Source organism: Myotis daubentonii, chromosome 6 (assembly GCF_963259705.1).
Source record: "Myotis daubentonii chromosome 6, mMyoDau2.1, whole genome shotgun sequence".
Taxonomy (NCBI): Eukaryota; Metazoa; Chordata; class Mammalia; order Chiroptera; family Vespertilionidae; genus Myotis; species Myotis daubentonii.
Genome location: NC_081845.1, coordinates 47532910 through 47552769, shown reverse-complemented (window position 1 = coordinate 47552769; position 19860 = coordinate 47532910). Strand labels below are relative to the sequence as shown.

Here is a 19860-nt window from a genome sequence, read left to right as displayed (position 1 = left end):
GCATTTACCAGTTTTGAGGTCAAATCTGAAAATAAGAACCCAAAGAAAACAAGATTTGAAACTAAACTCAGATTTTAATTTAACAGAAAGTATTATTCATGACAAGTCTTCTAAGATAGAATGAACTGGTCCTTAAAAAACTCCACTTTTAGAAATGTTAAACATTTATTAACTTGCTCATTGGGAGCACTTTTCCTGGTTCTAATAAGAATATGCACAAATAACCATACTTGTTGATTTCTGAATATTAACAGTCCAAAATTCAAAGCGTTTTTTCCCCATACAGGTCAGGTACTATTTTAAAATAAATTATTTTTAATTACAAAGTCCTAGTACCAATATATATATATATATATATATATATATATATATATATATATATATAGTATTACATTTACCTGTAATAACAAACATGTGTTATGATATTATTATAAAAACTCAGTTTTCAATGAAGGCAGTTTAGAAGGGCTGTCATTGAGAAAATAAATTTGAATTAAGCAATCCTTTAAACTAAAAATCATGGCAGAATAATATGTCAAGCAAGTGAAAATGTTTCTGCGATATATACATAAATATTTTCATGTAAACAAAAGCAAAACTCAAGAAAAAAGTAAATATCTTTGTTAGCAACCAAAATACATGGATTTGAAAAGGTTATTTTCTCTTCTTCATGCTTCCGTTAAATGAGACTGGCATACGAAGAGCAGTGGGGATTAGATGACTTTACATTCCCCTCATCCTCTTCAGGAAGTTCCATACAATAGACACCTCTCTGGGAGAAGATATTAGAGGAATTAGGCTCCAGAAAGTCATGACTTTCAAATATTAAGTCACTCTCTCTGCTCTCCTGTGAAATGAGATGGTTTATCAGAGTTGTGCCAGCTGAAAGAAGGTAACTCTACTACTGCTGAGATCCAGCACTAACACACATGGCAGCAAATTAGGCACAACAATGAGTAGATTTTCCTCTGGATGCGGATTACCCATGCACTAGAAGATAATGGCTTCCAACACAAAACAAGCATTTTTGAATAACACAGACAATATTGAAATGGGTATATTCTTGACAGAAATGATTACTGAAGTATGCCCCTTGGACCACCTGCATCAGAATCGGGCAAGGTACTCAGCAAAATAAAAGCGTGCATCCCTGGGCCCAATGCAGACACTCTGGGGCCCTGGGCATCTGTCTGTGAATGCCCCCCTGGGAATACTCAGACACACATTCATATTAAAGCTTGAGTATCACTACTCCAAACTACAGGGGGTTGCTTTTGACCACACATATTTCACTATGTCTTTCATGCTTCTTACTTATTAGCCAGAAGGAAAATGAAAACAAAAAACATTTCTGATTATGTTAGTCAGTGGTGATAATTAGTAGTGGTATTTATTTTCCCCTCAAGAAAATACAGGGGAATAGGCAACATAGGAGTCTGCACCTAAATTTTTCAAAGGTACTCCACAGTACTTTTTTTTTTTTTAAAGCTTTCAAATTGTATACACAATAAAAACGTTCAAAATGATTTGTAAACTGTCATCTGATCAAGATTATCCAGTGTAAAGAGAACTGCTGATCGGTGTTGCTCAATTCTCACCAAGGCCCCTTTCTTCTTTCTTCTTTCTTCTTCCACAGACACCGAGCATCTCAGCAGGCAATCCAGAGCTCTCCCCAGATGATGCCCTGCCTACCAAGCAGCACAAAAGTACCTAAGGATTGCTCATAAAAAGGACAAAGAAAGCCAAAACCCAGTCTCAACTGCAAACAAAAAGGAGTCTCAAGACCTACTGCCAATATATATTGTAAGATGAATACAGAGCATGCCTACTTTCCTTAGAGAAAGTCTAATTTCAAATATACTTATTAATATCTGCTTGAAATCCAGTTGAAAATGGGAGGCATGATACACTTCAATATGCTACTAGTATCTACTATAGTGTTTATATTCTATAAGATCCCTATGGACGCAACAGTTTTACCTGTGAATAACAGGAGTAGAAACCAAAGAGGTAGGTGACTGTCATCATCAGATGATCCCAAACCAACAATGTTAAATAATATGCTCGAGCCTGAAAAAAGTTCTTCAACTGGAAAATGAGTTCCAACACTGTTACAATTGCATGAGCAGGGTTCCCAGATCTTTTGTGATGTCATCAAACTTCGGAAGTCCTAGCTCCTGATACCGCGCCACGTGCTCTTCAGATGGTCAATGTTAAGAAACAGCTAATGAAATAAAACGTAAAGAAGTAATACTGGAGACCAAAGAGTGAAGCCAACATCAACTGGGCTCTTCAAACATCTCCGCTCTCATATGGAGGGAAGCACATTCTAGTTGGGCCAGACCTTAGATTCATCTAATCCAACTCTCTAGTTGTACAACTGAAAAAAGCAGAGGTTCACAAAACACTAAAATTCCAAAAAGATGCTATTAATCAAAAATTGTTCATGGTGTACTTACCTATTTATAAAGCCCATGGTGTAGCAACGGGGCTGCACTTTCAGCCCCTACAGCCTTCGTCGGCAGCCCCAACCCTGTCAGCTATTTCATCAAGTGCATCGGTGGTTCCAGGAAGAAGGGGACCAAAGGGTCTGGATGCACCAAGGGGGTCAGATCATCAGCAAGAGAAAAATAATGTGAAACCCCAGACCAGCCCTATTACAACTTGCTCGACACTTGGGCCAGGGCTTATCTTTGCTTCTATGTAGGAGACTCACTTCGGAGCATATTCACCAACCCCAGCTCTGCTGGGGGCAAGCCCGGGTAACAGTGCTGCCCTACCCTCCCTAGAACCTTGAGAGACAGCTGAACCGCCAGCAGCCTCCGAACCCACAAAGCCAAGACCTACACACAGCTGTACTGAACTTCTCCGTAACCGTCAGTCCTTCGTTTGGTAAGCCAGAGTGTCATCTTATTTCCTGATCATCTTACTTATCTACGATTTTAAAGTTCCACTGTGAAAGGGTAGTCGTGTGATTTCATTTCATGTTCATATTTCCCAGACTTTCTGCATTAGTTTCACATTTCTTTTGGTAATTTAAAAGATGAAGTTATTTTTTTTTTTTTTAAAAAAAAGGTTTTATAGTCTTAAAAAATAGAAGGATATGCAAAGCCCCTCTTGACTATGAAACATCTGAACCTGAATGTATGCCTGTGTGGCACAGAGAAATAGCACAGCCTTGGGACTCCCGCAGATGTTCTGGGACTAACCTTGAGCAGGATTCTAGTCTCTGAGACTTGCTTTCTTCATCTGTAAAAAAAGGAAGAAATAATACCTACCCCACAGGATGCTGTGAGGATAAAAGGATACACAGTGCCTGGCACATGGTAGGTGCAAAATAGTGGTAGGTCCTTCTCCCTGCTGGACTCAGTGAGAATCCTTGAGTGAAAGGTGACACCACAGCCCACACCAGCCACCCCTCACTGCATCCCATTTAAAGTTGCAAGGATGTTCTGTCCTCTTGACTTTGCCCTATTGCTCTAAAGAATTGCTATTGTGCTTAGAAAAATATCTACATTTCTATGTTCTCTCCTTTAAAACTGTACATGCAGATAAAACATTTTTAAAAACTATCTTTCTAGAAATGATAATGCAATGTCTCCTAAAGCATAACATGTCATGTATAAAAACAATTCTGAAAAACATGACTGAATTAGTTTGTACATTATTTCCTAAAGTGCACCAAAGTAAATATTAATGACCTTTGAAATGTCACTAACCTCCTTGGGTTATTTCTTAAAATAAAAGTAAATATTTATCTACTGAGATGTATGTGGTTTTTGGCTCCAATACAATGGCAAAAAGCAGCAGTGTTTTCCAGAAGAAAAAGAATAAACTCAACTAAGCACACCTGAGCAGCATACCAAACACCGACAATTCAGTGTGACTGCAGGCTCAATAAAGCACAATCCTGATTCCTGCTTCCAAAACAAAATCAACCCCAGATACAGAAACCATCTTCCCACCCTAAATAGAGGACTTCTGTCGAATCCTGGAGGTAACATCTGTGACCACTGCCCTCTTGCGTATCCTTGTTAACAGAATTAGCACTAGTCACCATTCTTTCTTTATACTGCACACACCACACACACACGCACACACACACACGCACACGCACACACACGCACGCGCACACAAACCTATAAAAACCAGGAAACTGTAAGTGGAAAAGCCATGTGAAAGAAAACTCAGAGTCCAGTAAAGAACAACCATCACCCCAAATTTCAGGCAGTTCCCATAGTCACACCACCGTCCGGTGTTCCCCACACACGTAGACAGCACTGGGGCGTATCCGTCGCCTTGTGTGACGAGGGAGCTGCGGCAAAAACTTGAAGGACTTGGGCATCATGTCCAGGCAGGCCTCGTGGAACTTCTTAATCCTCCAGTAGTAAATCAGGGGGTTCAATGCAGACTTGAGGTAGCAGAGCCAAAGGAGCCAGGTGCTAATCTCAAAGAAGTTGTGCTGATAGTAGAAGCGCTTGCTGAACGTGGCCACCAGGCTGTAAGTGGTGAACGGGGCCCAGCAGACGATGAAGACAGCGAAGAGGATCAAGATGGTGGTGAAGGCACGTGTTTTAAAGCCCATGTCGACGCTCATCTGGAAGGGTCTCTGCAGACCCATGAGACCCAGTTTGCTGGCCTGGCTGAGGCGTATACCCTCAGGGTAGCTATGGATCCTCAAGGCATTGTGCCGGAGCGTGTTGAGTATGCCCATAAACGAATACAGTATCACCAGGAAGGGTATGAAGAAAGAAAGAAGAGAAATCAAAATCACATAAGCCTGGTAACCTGGGTTGGTTGTGTACCCAAACACGCACTGGGGGGCTCGGGAAGGTACCTGCAGGTCAGGGTTGCCGACAGCCAAAGGGAAAGCTATGCAAAAGGAAGCTGCCCAAGAAACTGCGATCAGAACCTTAGCCCTGTAGGGGTTTAGCTTGTCCTGCCTCTGGACTATAATGAGGAACCTATCGATGCTAATGATGAGCAGGATAGCTACCCCCTCCATCACAAACAACCAGAAAAACATGGCAGATACCCTACAGAAGAATTTCCCAAAAATCCATCTGGTAGTGAGAATAGTTACCAAGGCAAAGGGCATGTTCAGCACTGCAAGCAACATGTCTGCGAACGCCAGGCTGGCCAGGAGGATGTTAATGGCAGATCGCATGGCGGCTTTTTGGTAAACCATGAGGCAAACCACCAAGTTCCCGAGAAAAGACACAAACAGAATAAATATCATGATAGCAGAAAGGATGATCTGCAGAGGCAGGTTGAGGCTCTGATAAGCTGCTGGTGTTGGGGGTACAGCTGTGCCATTCACGGTCAAGGAACTCATCCCCGTGGGAGCCAGGGTGTCAAAACTGTATCTAAGCAGAGGATGCTGGACTGGTGGTGGGGCCGTAATATTCACATACGTGTTTTCATAGACGACGAACGTCGTGTTGGTGGCCCCCGTGTGGGACGCAGTCAGCCCCGCAGAGAAGACCATGGCTTCAGTAGGAGGGAAGGCGCTAGCAGCTGGGCGGGTGTTCTTCCAGCGTCTCAACACCCAGCAGCAGTTTCACGTCTCCCTGACAGGCTTGGAAACACGTTCTGGAAAACAGACAGAGTTCCATCTTCCACAGAAGTCCTTTTGCCTGAAAATAAGCCCAAAATACGAAAAGTAAATGAGAAACAAACTTCATAAATAACACTTGACTTCTTACCTTTCGTCATGGAGGATCAGTTTGCCTTTTTTTTAACCCTTCAAAAACATTTACATCTCTAGCACAAGTAGCACTAGGATACTGTTGTTCTATTGTTTTATTTTTAGTCAACCATGACGGAAATTTCATGACACTCACGTATGAACTAAAAGTGAAAAGAATTAAAATGTATTACCACTTCAAAGTCAAAAGTTAGAACCTTCCTTTCTTTTAAATTTCCAGTAGCAACTTGGTCTCTCCACAGTCACTATTAATACAGGTTTTATTATCTGGTTCTCCTGAGAGTACTAATGTTTTTCTTAATAGCTTTTTGGTACAGATTCATATTCTATGTTTACGTTAGCACAAAACTAGATGGCAAGAAAAACCTGAACTCAGTTTTCTACTTAACACTTTTATTGTAACACCTACTAGGCTATTTCCTATGAAGGGTCTGAAACAGTTTCCTGGCTTTCGATTTCTTTGTGCTTTTTCCCAGAAATCTCACCATCACCACCTTGGAAAAGTTATTCAAAATGACAAGAAAAATTATATGTAAAAAGTCTTGATCATATTTTCAAGACTTTCCTTTTTTCAAAGCTTTCTTTATTCTCATATTCTCTCTTCTTTCTCATCACCACTAACTTCCATCCTTTTTTTTTATGATACAAAGACTTCTATTTGAAAAGATCAAAGAAATTGAAAATTTTCTTTTCCCTAAAACTTGATAGAAGATGTCAACCAAATAATGAAGATGGAATTTCTAAAGGAGATGCCCATAAGAATATTCAGCAGTAGAGAATCTATTCCAGTAAACTTACATATATTTGGTTATCTTACTCCAAAAAGTTTCCTATCACCGTTCCCTTATCCTTACCCCCAACTTCTGTAACCCTGAATTTTTCAATAGGGGACATTATTAGTCTACCATCTTACTAACCCATTTTTGTGATATGGATTGTTCCATATCTTGGCTATTGCGAATAATGCAGAGATAACTTCTTTAATTAGGAAGAATTCTCTTTGGATTTCTGGCTAGATTACTTTAATAAATACCAAAGACTGGGGGAAAAATAAATGCATAGAAGCTTAAAATAACACTATAACTTGCTCGTTATTTTGACTTAGAATGAGTTATTGATTTTAGGGGTAAATGCCAAATGTTCACTTATTCATTTCTTGGGGTAGGGAGGGTAGAGGCACCCCATTTGACAGGCCCAAGATCCAGCATTGTAGCCAGATCATTAGCTCTCTATCATACTTGTTTCTTTCTACAATCCCCTCTGTTGTCAAGGCTGAGAAAGGAGAGTATTTATCTGCTTGTTCAAAATATTAATTTTGCTAGTTACTCTCACTTTCACAGCTTAATTTCTTTGTTCCTACAAGATATTATCCATTTTCACATTTTCACTTTGAAATGCAAAATATACCTGACTGAGATGCCACACTAAGCCAGTGACTGTCAAATTTTATTAACCACAATGGGCCAATGGTAGTTAGAAATCTGTACACCATAATCACCATATTATCTTTACAACTAACTATATAACCATAAAGACTGTGCTTGCTACATAAATCAGCTTCTATACAAGTCTATCTGTAGGAAAATATAAACAGGCAAATGTGTATCACCAGCTTGACCAAGTAAACAAACATCTATCCATCCTGAAATAGTACACACTTCATTTTTAATTTTTTTTATTAAAATATAATTGACATACAACATTAATATCATTTCAGGTATACAACATAATGATTTGATATTTGTATACATTGTAGAATGATCACTACAATAAGACTAGTTAACATCTGTCATCACACAAAATTAAAATTGTTTTCATTGTGATGGGAACTTTTAAGGTCTATTCTCTCAAGTATGCGATGCAATATTAACTATAGTCACCATGCTGTATATTACATCACACGACATATATTTTATAACTGGAAGTCTGTACCTTTGATCTCCTAGACCAGGGGTGGGCAAACTTTTTGACTCGAGGGCCACAATGGGTTCTTAAACTGGACCAGAGGGCCGGAACAAAAGCATGGATGGAGTGTTTGTGTGAACTAATATAAATTCAAAGTAAACATCATTACATAAAAGGGTACGGTCTTTTTTTTCAATAGTTTTATTCATTTCAAACGGGCCGGATCCGGCCCGCGGGCCGTACTTTGCCCACGGCTGTCCTAGACCCATTTCAGCCACCCCCCTCCTCCCCCCCTCCCCACATTTGGAAACCACCAATCTATTCTCTGTATCTATGAGCTTGTGTGGTTTTGTTTGTTTCATTTTTAGAGTTCACATATAAGTGAGATTATACTATACTTGTCTTTGTCTCACTTATTTCACTTAACATAATGCCCTCATGATCTAGCCATGTTGTTGCAAATAGCAAGATTTCATTCTTTTGTATGGCTGAATAATACTCTATTGTGTGTATTCATATATACATATACATTTATACATACACATGTATGTATGTATATACATTTTCTTTATTCATTCATGCATCAATGAACACTTAGGTTGTTTCCATATCTTGGCTATTGTGAATAATGCTGTAAAGAACATAGGAGCAGATATCTTTTTATGTTATACCATTTTCTTTGGATAAATATCCAGAAGTGGAATTGGTGAGTCATATTGTAGTTAATCTTTTTAATTTTTGGAAGCACCTCCATACTATTTCCCATAGTGGCTATACCAATTTAGATTCCCACCAACATTGCATAAGGGTCCCCTTTTCTCCACATCTTTGACAATACTTATAGCTGCCTTTTTTATAATAGTCATTCTAACAAGTGTAAGGTGACATCTCATTGTGATTTTGATTTGCATTTCCCTGATGTACCTATTAGCCTTCTTTGGAAAAATGTCTATTCAGATCTTCTGCCCATTTTTAATTGGGTTGTTGGGGGGGGGGTGCTATTGAGTTGTGTGAGTTCTTTATATATTTTAGATATCAACCTTTTATCAAATATATGATTTGCAAATATTTTCTCCCATTCAGTACATTGCCTTTTCATTTTGTTGATGGACACACTTTAAAACACTTAGTTTCCTTTACCAGGTTGAGAAACAAAAAACAAAAACTGTAATGAAGCCAAAGCAAAACCACATTTAAAAGACACTTTTTAGGTTGTTACATATACATATATATAATCCCATTACTATAAAAACTTCTAATTCATTTGATTCAATTACTGATTCATCAAATATGTATTGAAGAATCTAGTGTGTGCCAAGCACAAGGGAGACAGCAATGAACAAATGGTTCCTGGATTTCTGGTTAAACGGGCAGAGTGACCACAGACCCACATCTCAAAATCACACCAAAATGACAGTAGAGGGATTTAAAAAAAATGTCAACCCAAAAGGACAAGGGGTGTGAATGAAAGACACATAAATAGATAGGGATTTTTATTTATTTTCAATTTTTTAAGTTTATTTCAGAGAGGAAGGAAGAGGGAGAGATAGAAACATCAATGATGAGAGAGAAGCATTGATCAGCTGCCTCCTACTGGGGATCAAGTCCACAATCCAGAATCGAACCCGGGACACTTCAGTCCACAGGCCAAGGCTCTATCTACAGAGCCAAACTGACCTAGGGCAATAGATAGGGTTTTTTTAAAAGCAAAAAGCAGATGGTGGTGTAGTAACTGACTGGACAGACCAGAACAGAGATCTCCTTATCCTCAATACTTCCAGGGAAATAGGCTTAGAAGAACTGGACACATCCTCAGAGAAGTTTTGGATTGAGAAATGCCAATTAAATAAGACAGGCATCAAACACAAATTCATATTCTTTGCCCATAATAGGCCGTTATTACATGTCTAGAGATTCTAATTAGAAAATGGAACGATACACAAAGGACACACCAGGACAGAGGCAAGTATACTCCTGTTCTCTTTAAGAGGTGGGTGGACCAGAAGTCAAGAGCCACGCATTTCACTTCAGAAGTAACTCACATTCCAATTTTATTTCATTAAAAACAAAACAAAAAGCAATCACTTTCAGGGGGCAATCTGTTTCAAAATTAAAAAGAATAATCAATAAATAAATTTCTATCACAATAGCAATGTCTACTTTTGGGGAACTGAATTCTATTAATTTTTGGTTTACTTGTAGGTATAGTAATAGAAAGCTTTGAACAAACTAACCAAAAGAGAATATGTAATACTCAAGTGCAGTGGATGGGGTAGGGGAGGATTTATTTAAAGTTATTTTTATAAAGAGAATATCATTATTGCACTAAAATTTCACTTATTTTCAAGGTATATCTAACTTAAACCCTATATGCAATAAAACTAAAGAGGAAAATACTGTGTGAACATTTTAAGTATGAACCATAAGCAGTGTTCTGTTTATACCACTGTTCCATTTCTGATATTTTTCTAATTCCAACCAGAATGTTCACCACACACACACACAAAAAATTATAATGATGGGACATTTAGTTCTTCCATGGACATTTTAAAAAATTAGATTATTAAGCATGAGGATTTATTGCATTCATGTTACTTACTTTTCCCCACAAATGCTATGGAGAAATTAAACTAAATGACAGCAAGTGCTCTGTTTCAAGGAGAATATTCAAAGTGACTTCTGGTGACAATTAGAACTGAAACTCAAGTGGCAAGAAAGGTCAGCATTTAATAGAAAGGAATGTTAATTATAATTAAAAACTAGGAAAATGTATTTTTTAAGTGGCTAATAGAAGATTAACCCTCCTGGAATCTTTATGGAAATACAAAAAGCAAAAAAAAAAAAAATTATGAGCCCTATGGGTGACAGGTTTTATTAATATTCCTTTTGTCTCCTATTTCTATTTTTATTCTCAAGCTCACATTAATTAGGTCGTTGTTCTGCTGAGAATCTTTACCTGCCTTGAAACTACTACTGGAGAAAATACTGGCCAATTTAATTTCATCAACCTTTTTGAATAGTTCACAGATATATTACTTACCTGTCATGGATGTTTCTCACAATGATACTTGTCTGTAAATGCAACATTTAGAGTGAAATACCAAGTCTTATTAGACAATGAACCCGGAATCTTAAAACAAATAAGCCTGCCTAGACCTATAACTGCTATGTTAAAACTTGAATAGCTCCTGTTATCACCTATAAACTATTTGCATAGGGCAAGGGTGAAAAGTTTTGTTTTTTATACCTAAGGGAATACATGGGCACTCAGACTGAAATACACATGCTAATTAAAAGCAATTATCATTTAGTCTGATTTTAGAAACACACATAAAATTTTTTTAAGGTTTAAAAGCTTTGCTTTTTTCTTCTCATGCCATAAGCAATCTCCTCCTGCCCACTCTCTCAATTACCTGCATGCAGATACCTGATAAACATGTGTTAATGGCCCAAAGCTCGCTTCTGAGTTCCAGCCTCACCCAACCAACCACTCATTTAACATCTCCACTAGGCTATCTCAAACTCTGTGAGTCCCCCCTCTAAGCTACCCCACACCAGTGTTCTCATGCTCAGAGATTAGATTACCACCCATTTGGTTATACAAGCCAGAAACCTAACAGTCACGTTCACATCTTCCTCCCTCAGCTATGATTTATTCCATTCCCCAAAACTGTACATTTTAATTCTTAAATGTTGTTCCTATCAGGCCATTTCTCTCTAACCCGTCTACACCATCCTGTACAAACTACCAAGAATTTGCATAAGGCAGCAATTTATTCACAACTGGATTCCCAACACCTATGACTGTGCCTGCCACAGTTGATGTTCAGTAAACATTTGTTAAGTGGATAAACTGTCTCCTGTTACTATTCACCCAATCCCATTCCCTGTTCACTCTGTGAATTCTTACTCTTCCATCACTATGGGAATCTTCCCTGGTCCCCTAACCAAGCCAATCCACACCTCTATTCTACTGTCTCATTTTAACATGTACTTCTCTGTGATAATACTCGACCCACAATCATTTTACAGTATCCATGGCATCCCTTGACTCATGCCTGTGCCCATGTCCACCCCACTCCACCCATCCTGTCTGGAGAGAAAACTCCAGGAAGACACAGATGTGCTATTTCTTTGCTCAGCACTGTATTCTGAAACCCAGTTAATAGCCTGGCATACAGTATATACTCAAAAGCTACTAAATCACTAACAAAAAATTCTGTTATACTCATAACCCAATGCCTCCTTTTATTCCCTAGTTATGAAACCCTTAAAATAAGAGTTCACTGTACAGTATTACCTTCATAGTTCTTTACTGAAACATTTAGTGTATCTTGTGTATTTGAGAAGCAAACACAGGTAAAACAAGTACCTGGTGGGATATGACCGTCAGGACAGGTTTCTGTCCTCTGCGTATTGACCACAGAGTCGCTCTAGTCTGAATACTTGTGTCCCCTCAAAATTCATATGTTGAAAACCTAATGGCCTGATGTGATGGCATTAGGAAGTGGGCTCTTTGGGAAATGATTATGTCATGAGAGCAGAGCACTCAAGAATGGAATCAGTGCCCTTTTAAAAGAGGCATGAGGAAGCTCCCTTGCCCCTTCTGTCATAAGCGAATACAGTGAGAAGTCGGCAACCTGGAAGTGGGCAACCTAGTCTCAGACTTCCAGCCTAGGACCATGAGAAATAATGTCTGTGGTACTCTGTTACAGCAGCCCAAACAGACTAAATAAATATAAAGAGGAACACAATTATATAAACCTACTAGAGGCCTGGTGCATGAATTCATGTATGGGTGGGGTCTGGCCAGCCCACCCTGATGGGGGCCCATCAGGCTGGGCGGGCAGGGGGGAGGGGGTCGCAGGTGGTTAGCCAGCTGGCCCCGCCCCTGATTGGGGTGTTGGGGGCTAATGGGGGAGTTGCTGGGGAGGGGTGCCGATTGGGGCCCAGATCAGGCTGGTTGGCTGCCACAGTGTGCGTTACAGCCACCAGTCGCTCTGGTCATTCCACCGTTCAGGTCACTGGGCTTTTATATATATATAGATAGTCTAGAAATTCTGTCAGTGGAGGCATCAGGTTCATAGAAACTAGAGAAATATGAATCTAATATTAAAACCTGGAGAGTAATAAAAATAAAATAGTATAACAAAAATCAGAGCATTAAAAAGCTCTTACAGACTATAAAAGGGAAACTAAACTAGGAACTGAGAACAGAGTTGAGAGAAGTTGGGAACATGCTTGGGACCCTGTTGGCATGCCTCTCGATATGTGCACAGTTCCACCTGCCACCTAGGCCTCCCTAAAGCCCCTGGACCTCAGCTGATTGCCCAAACCTGACCCCATACAACCCATCAAGGTTGCGGCTCCCCAACCACTTCTCAACTCAGGTTACACTGTTGGGCAGGAGATCGCCTCTCCGCTGGCTGCCCAGAGTGGCTCCTCATCCCAATAAAGAGCGAAGGTCTAACAATACTCCCTGGTGTGAATTTCGCCTGGGAGGATGTAGGAGACAGAAAGGATGTCGCCTCCTTACATCCCTGACCGACCACCAGGCCTATGGAGAGTTCTTTAAAGTCTGTCTGGAAGACAACTTACCTAATGAAGTTGTGGCCAGATCAGTAACACACTACCTTGCATTTGCTTTTCCTTCCTCCTGCCTCCCTTCCTTTATCCCCTCACTCTTGCTGCCCAGAGATTGCACTTCCAGGCACAGTCGTTCAGTAGGCTAGCTTTGCCTCAGGCTATGGTTTCTAGAAAACCCCAGCTAAGAAACATCAAAGCACTGAAAAAGAGATACTGATCTAAAAAGCAATTATTACTACTACTTTTCTTCTAGACCCTAATTGCAGTTAATGACTTCACCATCTATTTACTCCAACCCCAACCTTGGGAGTAAAACACCATTTCTTGTTGTCCATCCACCAGCACACCCAACCAGTCACTCTAGCCTGCCAATTTCACCTCCTAAGCAGTTCCTATACTGCTTCCCTTTTTCTTACCCCATGACCATGTCTCTAGTCCAGGTGGGAGCCTCCGAAATGGTCTCTCTTCCTCAGTCGTGTCCTTCCCCCGTAAATCAACCCATCAAAATGAATTTTTAAAATCACAATCCTAATCATTTAAACACTAGATTGATTCCCATCAACTACAATAATGCTGACCATTTTTCACCTCAAACCTGAGGGATCCAACATACTCATAACTGATAGGAATTCAGGGGCCAAGGGGTTATGAAAGGATAGTCACCAAAAATACGTGAACACAATTTCTAAAGGAAATTCTACTCTCCTAGGTTATAATATATCCACCTATTTTTTGTTTTATTTTGTTTTCTGACTCTTGCTCCTTCTCCCGTCATCTGGGAGGACAGGGTCACTGGGCCATGGAGGTAGTCATGTGACTGCCAAGCACTCCATCTCCATGCAGGACTGTCCTGGGAATGCCCATCTCTGAATCCCTTTAATAAAGTAACAGAACCATAAGATTAGAGATAACTTTAAACTTAGAGGAAAAAAAGATGCCAAAAGAAAGAACATTTCCTTTCTATCCATCTACTTTTACTTCCCATTTCCCCACGTATATTACAGATACTAACTGCTCTTTAAGGACCTTTCAACCTAAATGACCAATATTTAAGGGTCTACTAACTGAATAAGACATTTTTCAGACACTTTAAGTGTCATTTATGAAGGCTATAAAAAGGGAATAGAATATTGCAAATAAAGTGTAAGTGCTTTACACACACACACAAGCTCAAAGGAAATAATCACCCCAATGCTGAAAGTAATGTTAATGGAGGTAGAATATGGGCTTTTTTCTTTTCTTTCTGCATTTTAATGTGCTTTTAATATTTTGTAATAAAAGTAATTAACTTGAATCTTAAAAATATTTTCAATGTATTTGAAAGGAAGCAAAAAGTCATTCCTCTTTAAAATTCTAATATAGTAAAACCTCATTTTGTAAGAATTATTCATTATAGTTGAGTGACCCAGGTAACACAGGTGATTGAGTGAACTTCACCACCTTGTTGGGAGAGATGTTTGGACCTGCACTATTCACTTTCCCACCCTCTTAGTTGTGCTGGATGTCATTAAGGATGCAGATCAGACCTGCAGGGTGCAGGGCTAACGCACTCAGCGTCATAACTGGTCTGTAACTGTTCATCTTGAGAGCTCCCAAAAGACTACAGAAAGACAGATTCTGAAAGGTGTGCTTTTCTCAATGGGATGCATGTTGTCCCTGGGGGTTGCTGAACTGGGGAACACATTTCCAGCAGGTTCCCAATGCCTGTGCTTTTGGCCAAAGCAGAGAGGAGCGGTGGCTATTTGGCCCACCTCAACAGAGCTATTTCAATGTTGGCTGTGACTGCTCCTCTCGCTTGGAGTGTTCTCAGCCTCCACCCTCACCAGTGCTCTGACTTCCTGCAGGGCAGGATGCTGAAGCTCTCAGGACTTCAAGGAACTGGCTGTCTGCTCCTCTTTCCTCCTCCTTTTCCTGCATCTTCTATCTCCTACCATTTCACTCATACTCTGAAAGGATACTCCTTTAATATGAAGCCAGTTGCTGTCTTATTTCTTGTCTTTGGAATGCCAAATGATAAAGTTGCAAATCTGCAATATTATCTAGGAACAGTGGTTCTCAACCTTCTGGCCCTTTAAATACAGTTCCTCATGTTGTGACCCAACCATAAAATTATTTTCGTTGCTACTTCATAACTGTAATGTTGCTACTGTTATGAATCGTAATGTAAATATCTGATATGCAGGATGGTCTTAGGCGACCCCTGTGAAAGGGTCATTCGACCGCCAAAGGGATCGCGACCCACAGGTTTGAGAACCGCTGATCTAGGAACCTGTTACTCAAAGTGTGGTCTGTGGACCATGTGTATCTGCATCACCTGGGAGCTTGTTAGAAATACAGAATATCCCGTTCCAGAGCTACTCAATCAGAATCTGCATTTAAAAAGATCCTGGGCGATTCCAAGGCACATTAAAGAGAAGCTCTGATCCAGGTGTCTCTGGCTAGGTTGTTTTTGGTTGCCAACCCTCTATAGCTCTGCTTCCACAGCTGATGCTGTTCTAACCTGAGGAGAGTGGAGATACTGCCTGCCCTTCACCTTACCAGTAAATGAGAAGCACACTCATTACTCACTCCCAGTCCAGCAATAGTGATGGAGCCATAAGCCAGTCAGAGAAATACAGTATCACATTATCTCACTTATATGGGGAATCTAATGAACAAAATAAATTGGACAAAAACAATCAGAGACATTAAAGCATTCAACAGACTTGAATCTCAGAGGGAAGGAGGGGGAGCAGGAAGAGATTGACTGATGAACTTCCCTGCATATATGCATAGCCCATGGACAGACTATAATGCAGAGAAGGCCTGGGGAGGTGAAGGGAGTGGGTTAATGGGGGTGGGGGGGAGGAAAAGAGGGACATCTGTAATACTTTCAACAATAAAGATAAATTAAGAAAAAGAAACTCTGAACTTTACTTAGCATATTTGTTGTTAGTAGTGATATTAATATTTGGCGAAACCATTTTGTATGCATCATAAGATACAGGTATACATTTATATACCTCCCCATACAGTTCTGTGCACTAACGGGTCAGAAGCCATACTCCAGATACAATGAGTAGCCAGGACATGGTTTCCAAACACTATTAGAAGAAACCAAAGCTCCTCAGAAAAATGGCTGGCTCCAGGTCTGGGATAGGAGAAGCATGATGAGGCTGAAGTACCTTATTATACCAGGAAGTAAAGAGGTGCTCAAGGGCTAATGGGAACTTGACAATCTCATTTTTCTCTCTAGAAGCTTTTAGGAACCTTAACTGAATGTTCTTAAATTTCACAAGAATTGGTCTGAATTTAAAGTTGCCTTCATCCATTTGGCAGGGCCCTCAGAACTCGTCAGCCTGAAGATTATTTCCCAGAGCAGAAGAGGAGCTTCTTTATGTATTTGATATTTACTCTGTTGTATCTTCTGGAATTCCAAGTATTTAAATATCAAACCAACTTGACTGAGCCTGTCTCTTTGCACTTCTTTCAAGTTTTCTGTCTCCCTTTTGCCCTGTGTTCTTGGAAATTCCTTTATAGTCATCTTTCAAATTTTCCATTGAACTATTTTAATTTCGGCACTTCCTCAAAAAATTAAAAATGGAACTTCCATTTGACCCAGTAATCCCACTTCTAGGAATATGTCCCAAGAAAACAGAAACACCAATCAGAAAGGATATATGTACCCCTATGTTCATAGCAGCACAATATACAATAGCTAAGATTTGGAAACAGCTTAAGTGCCCATTAGCAGATGAGTGGATTAGAAAACTGTGGCACATCTACACAATGGAATACTATGCTGCTGTAAAAAAGAAGGAATTCTTACCATTTGCAACAGCATGGATGGGCCTGGAGAGCATTATGCTAAGCAAATTAAGCCAGTAAGAGAAAGATAAATATCACATGATCTCACTCATCTGTGGAATATAATGAACAACATAAACTAATGAACAAAAATAGAACCAGAGTCACAGAAGCATCGAACAGACTGTCCAACCTATGAGGGAAGGCAGTGGGTAAGAGATCAACCAAAGGACTTGTATGCATGCATATGAACATAACCAATGGACAGAGATGGGGAGGGGGCTTGAGGGCATGTGCTGGGGGGTGGGGATGGCTGGGGAGAGGTCAGTGGGGGAAAAAGGAGATATATGTAATACTTTAAACAATAAAGAATTTAAATTAAAAAAATAAATAAAAATTAATAAAAAGCAGCCACTTGAATTTGTGCCAGCTTCAGAGTTGCCAATTTTTATCTCATTAAACTTCTCTGTGCCTGTTCCTCCTCCTACCTGTGAGCCATCACTCATCATGCAGCAATGCTGCCTCTAATCCAATTCCATTCCAATCCTATTACCTTTATTAATAACAACTAGAGGCCCAGTGAATGAAATTCGTGCACTTGGGCGTGGGGGGGGGGGGGGTCCCCTCAGCCTGTGCCCTCTCACAGTCCGGGAGCCCTTGGGGGATGTCTGACTGCCACGGAGGTAGGAGAGGCTCCCGCCACCACCGCTGCACTCACCAGCCATGAGCCCAGCTGAACGGCACTCCCCCTATGGGAGCACACTGACCACCAGGGGGAAAGTCCTGCGTTGAGCATCTGTCCCCTGGTGGTCAGTGCGCATCATAGCAACCGGTTGTTCTGCTGTTCAGTCAATTTGCATATTAGTCTTTTATTATATAGGATAACCAATTAATGTTGGTGTTGAGTGTTTACTTTTACATATCAAATGGTAACCTAGGGCTTACAAATTAGCCAGACACTATTCTTGTACTTTACAAATATTAATATTTGTAACAACTTTAGAAGGTGGGCATCATAACCATCCCCACTTGTAGATGAGGAAGAAACTAGGTAACTTGCCCAAGGTCACATGGTTAATGTATAGCAGAGCTACGAGTTGCACTGCACCCAGGTAACCTGGCTCTATCCTGTGAATCATCACGTTAGGAAGGAAAAAAGTCTTCTTCCATAATGAGAGAAAAAATTTAAGATGTGCAATTATATTTACCATTTCTTAAATGCCCACCATAAATCTGACCTTCACATACATTATTGCTAGTCCTGGCAAGCAGCCCTAAAGACAGAAATTATTTTCCCCATTTTGAAGACAAGTAAACTGAGGCTCAGATTGTGACCTGCCTCCAATCACACAGCTGGTGGGGGAGCTGGAGATGGAACCCAGAACAGCCGGGCTGCAAAGTCCCTGTTCTTCCCAAAATGTTGTGCTGCCGCCCTCTCACCCGAGGAGAGAGAAGGGAACTTTCACTCCATTTAAGATAGCGATCTACCATGTGAAAATGCTGTCCCTAGAAACGGCCTCATCCCTGTTCCAGTACGTTGAGAACTTTATTTTTAGACTGGCCTTCCCCAAAGGTTTCAGTTTTTTCTTCAGAACACCATTCCCTGAGGCTAGAGGCAGCATGAGAGCAGACATTATTTTTTTATGCAAAGTTGGTGAAATGACCTAAAAAAGTAAGAGCAGTGACTAAAACAAGCACATTTGTGGGAGTAAAATTATACTTCCCACAATTAAAAGAGCCAGAGTATGCCTAACATGCTAAGGAAAATTCCACTATCCCTCATCTTCAGACACTATTTTCATAATGTTCACTAAAAATTAAACTGTCTGGATAATTTCTAGAAATTCAAACAGTTGGTTAGAGTTGTATAAACTATGTGAATGGAGAATGCTTTCGCTTTTCTAAATGTTCATGTGCATGCCTTAGACCTCTGACATCAGTCTAAAACCGCCTTACACTTAAAATCCTTCAAAGTGAGCTGAGAAGGCTGCTGTATTCAGCATTTGTATGATACTTACAGGAATGACATTCACTTCGTGTGAGGAAGGTAAGATATTCAATTCCCTACATTTGTGGAGATTTATCAAACAGATACTTATCCCCCATAAATGTGGTGTATCACCGAGGAAAATTTGATCCCACATATTAGTGATTTGGATAGATGTAAGAAAAAAGATGATGACTCAAAAATGGGATGCCTCATAGACTTGAGACCATGCTCCTAAAAGAAATGATATAAATCAGTAAATAAAGAAATTGTTCACAGTGGTTAATCACCGAACATAGCATGACACAGGAAATAATCTTCATGAGCATAATGCTCCCAACTCTGCATTATTTTGAATGCATCTGCTTTATGTTAATATGGACTATACCATGCAGCAGGTACCAAGAAAGAATACAAAAGGAAAGGAGATACAACCCTTACCTTCAAAAGTTTTCACACATTATAAACATCAATAGAAAAGCTATTGTTTTTAAGTTCATTAAGGTAACAATCCTTTTATCTTCAGATGAATCAGTTCTTATTTATTATTACAGACAATGTTACACAGTCCTTAAAAGTCAATTAAAAATAATGAAGAATTGTAGGTAAGTCATAAAGAAAAGGTGCCAACCATCGTTTGAAATAGTATTCAGTCTCGCTAGAATAAAAATAAAAAATTAGAAGAAAATTACAATGTTACCTTTTTATCTTGCAAATTTTCAATGGTTTTTAAAAAATGAAAGTAATCCTGGCAAACTAGTACTCCATCAATAGAAATGCAACTTCACAATAATTCAATAAGCTTTATCAACTGCCTTAGAAAATATTTCTAGAGAATTCTTCCCCTGGCAAAAACCAACCAACCAACCAAAAAAAAACCCCCAAAAAC

General features: G+C 39.7%; 1 protein-coding gene across 1 annotated transcript in view; it reads right to left on the bottom strand.

Moving 5' to 3' along the window:
• Nucleotides 1-54: 54 nt before the first annotated feature.
• Nucleotides 55-19860, bottom strand: part of GPR63 (G protein-coupled receptor 63) — a 38737-nt gene continuing 18931 nt past the window's right edge. The window contains exon 2 of the mRNA XM_059700898.1: nucleotides 55-5636. Coding sequence (XP_059556881.1) covers nucleotides 4241-5488 — 1248 coding nt within the window. The 5' untranslated portion in view covers nucleotides 5489-5636 and the 3' untranslated portion in view covers nucleotides 55-4240. The remainder of the gene's footprint in view (nucleotides 5637-19860) is intronic.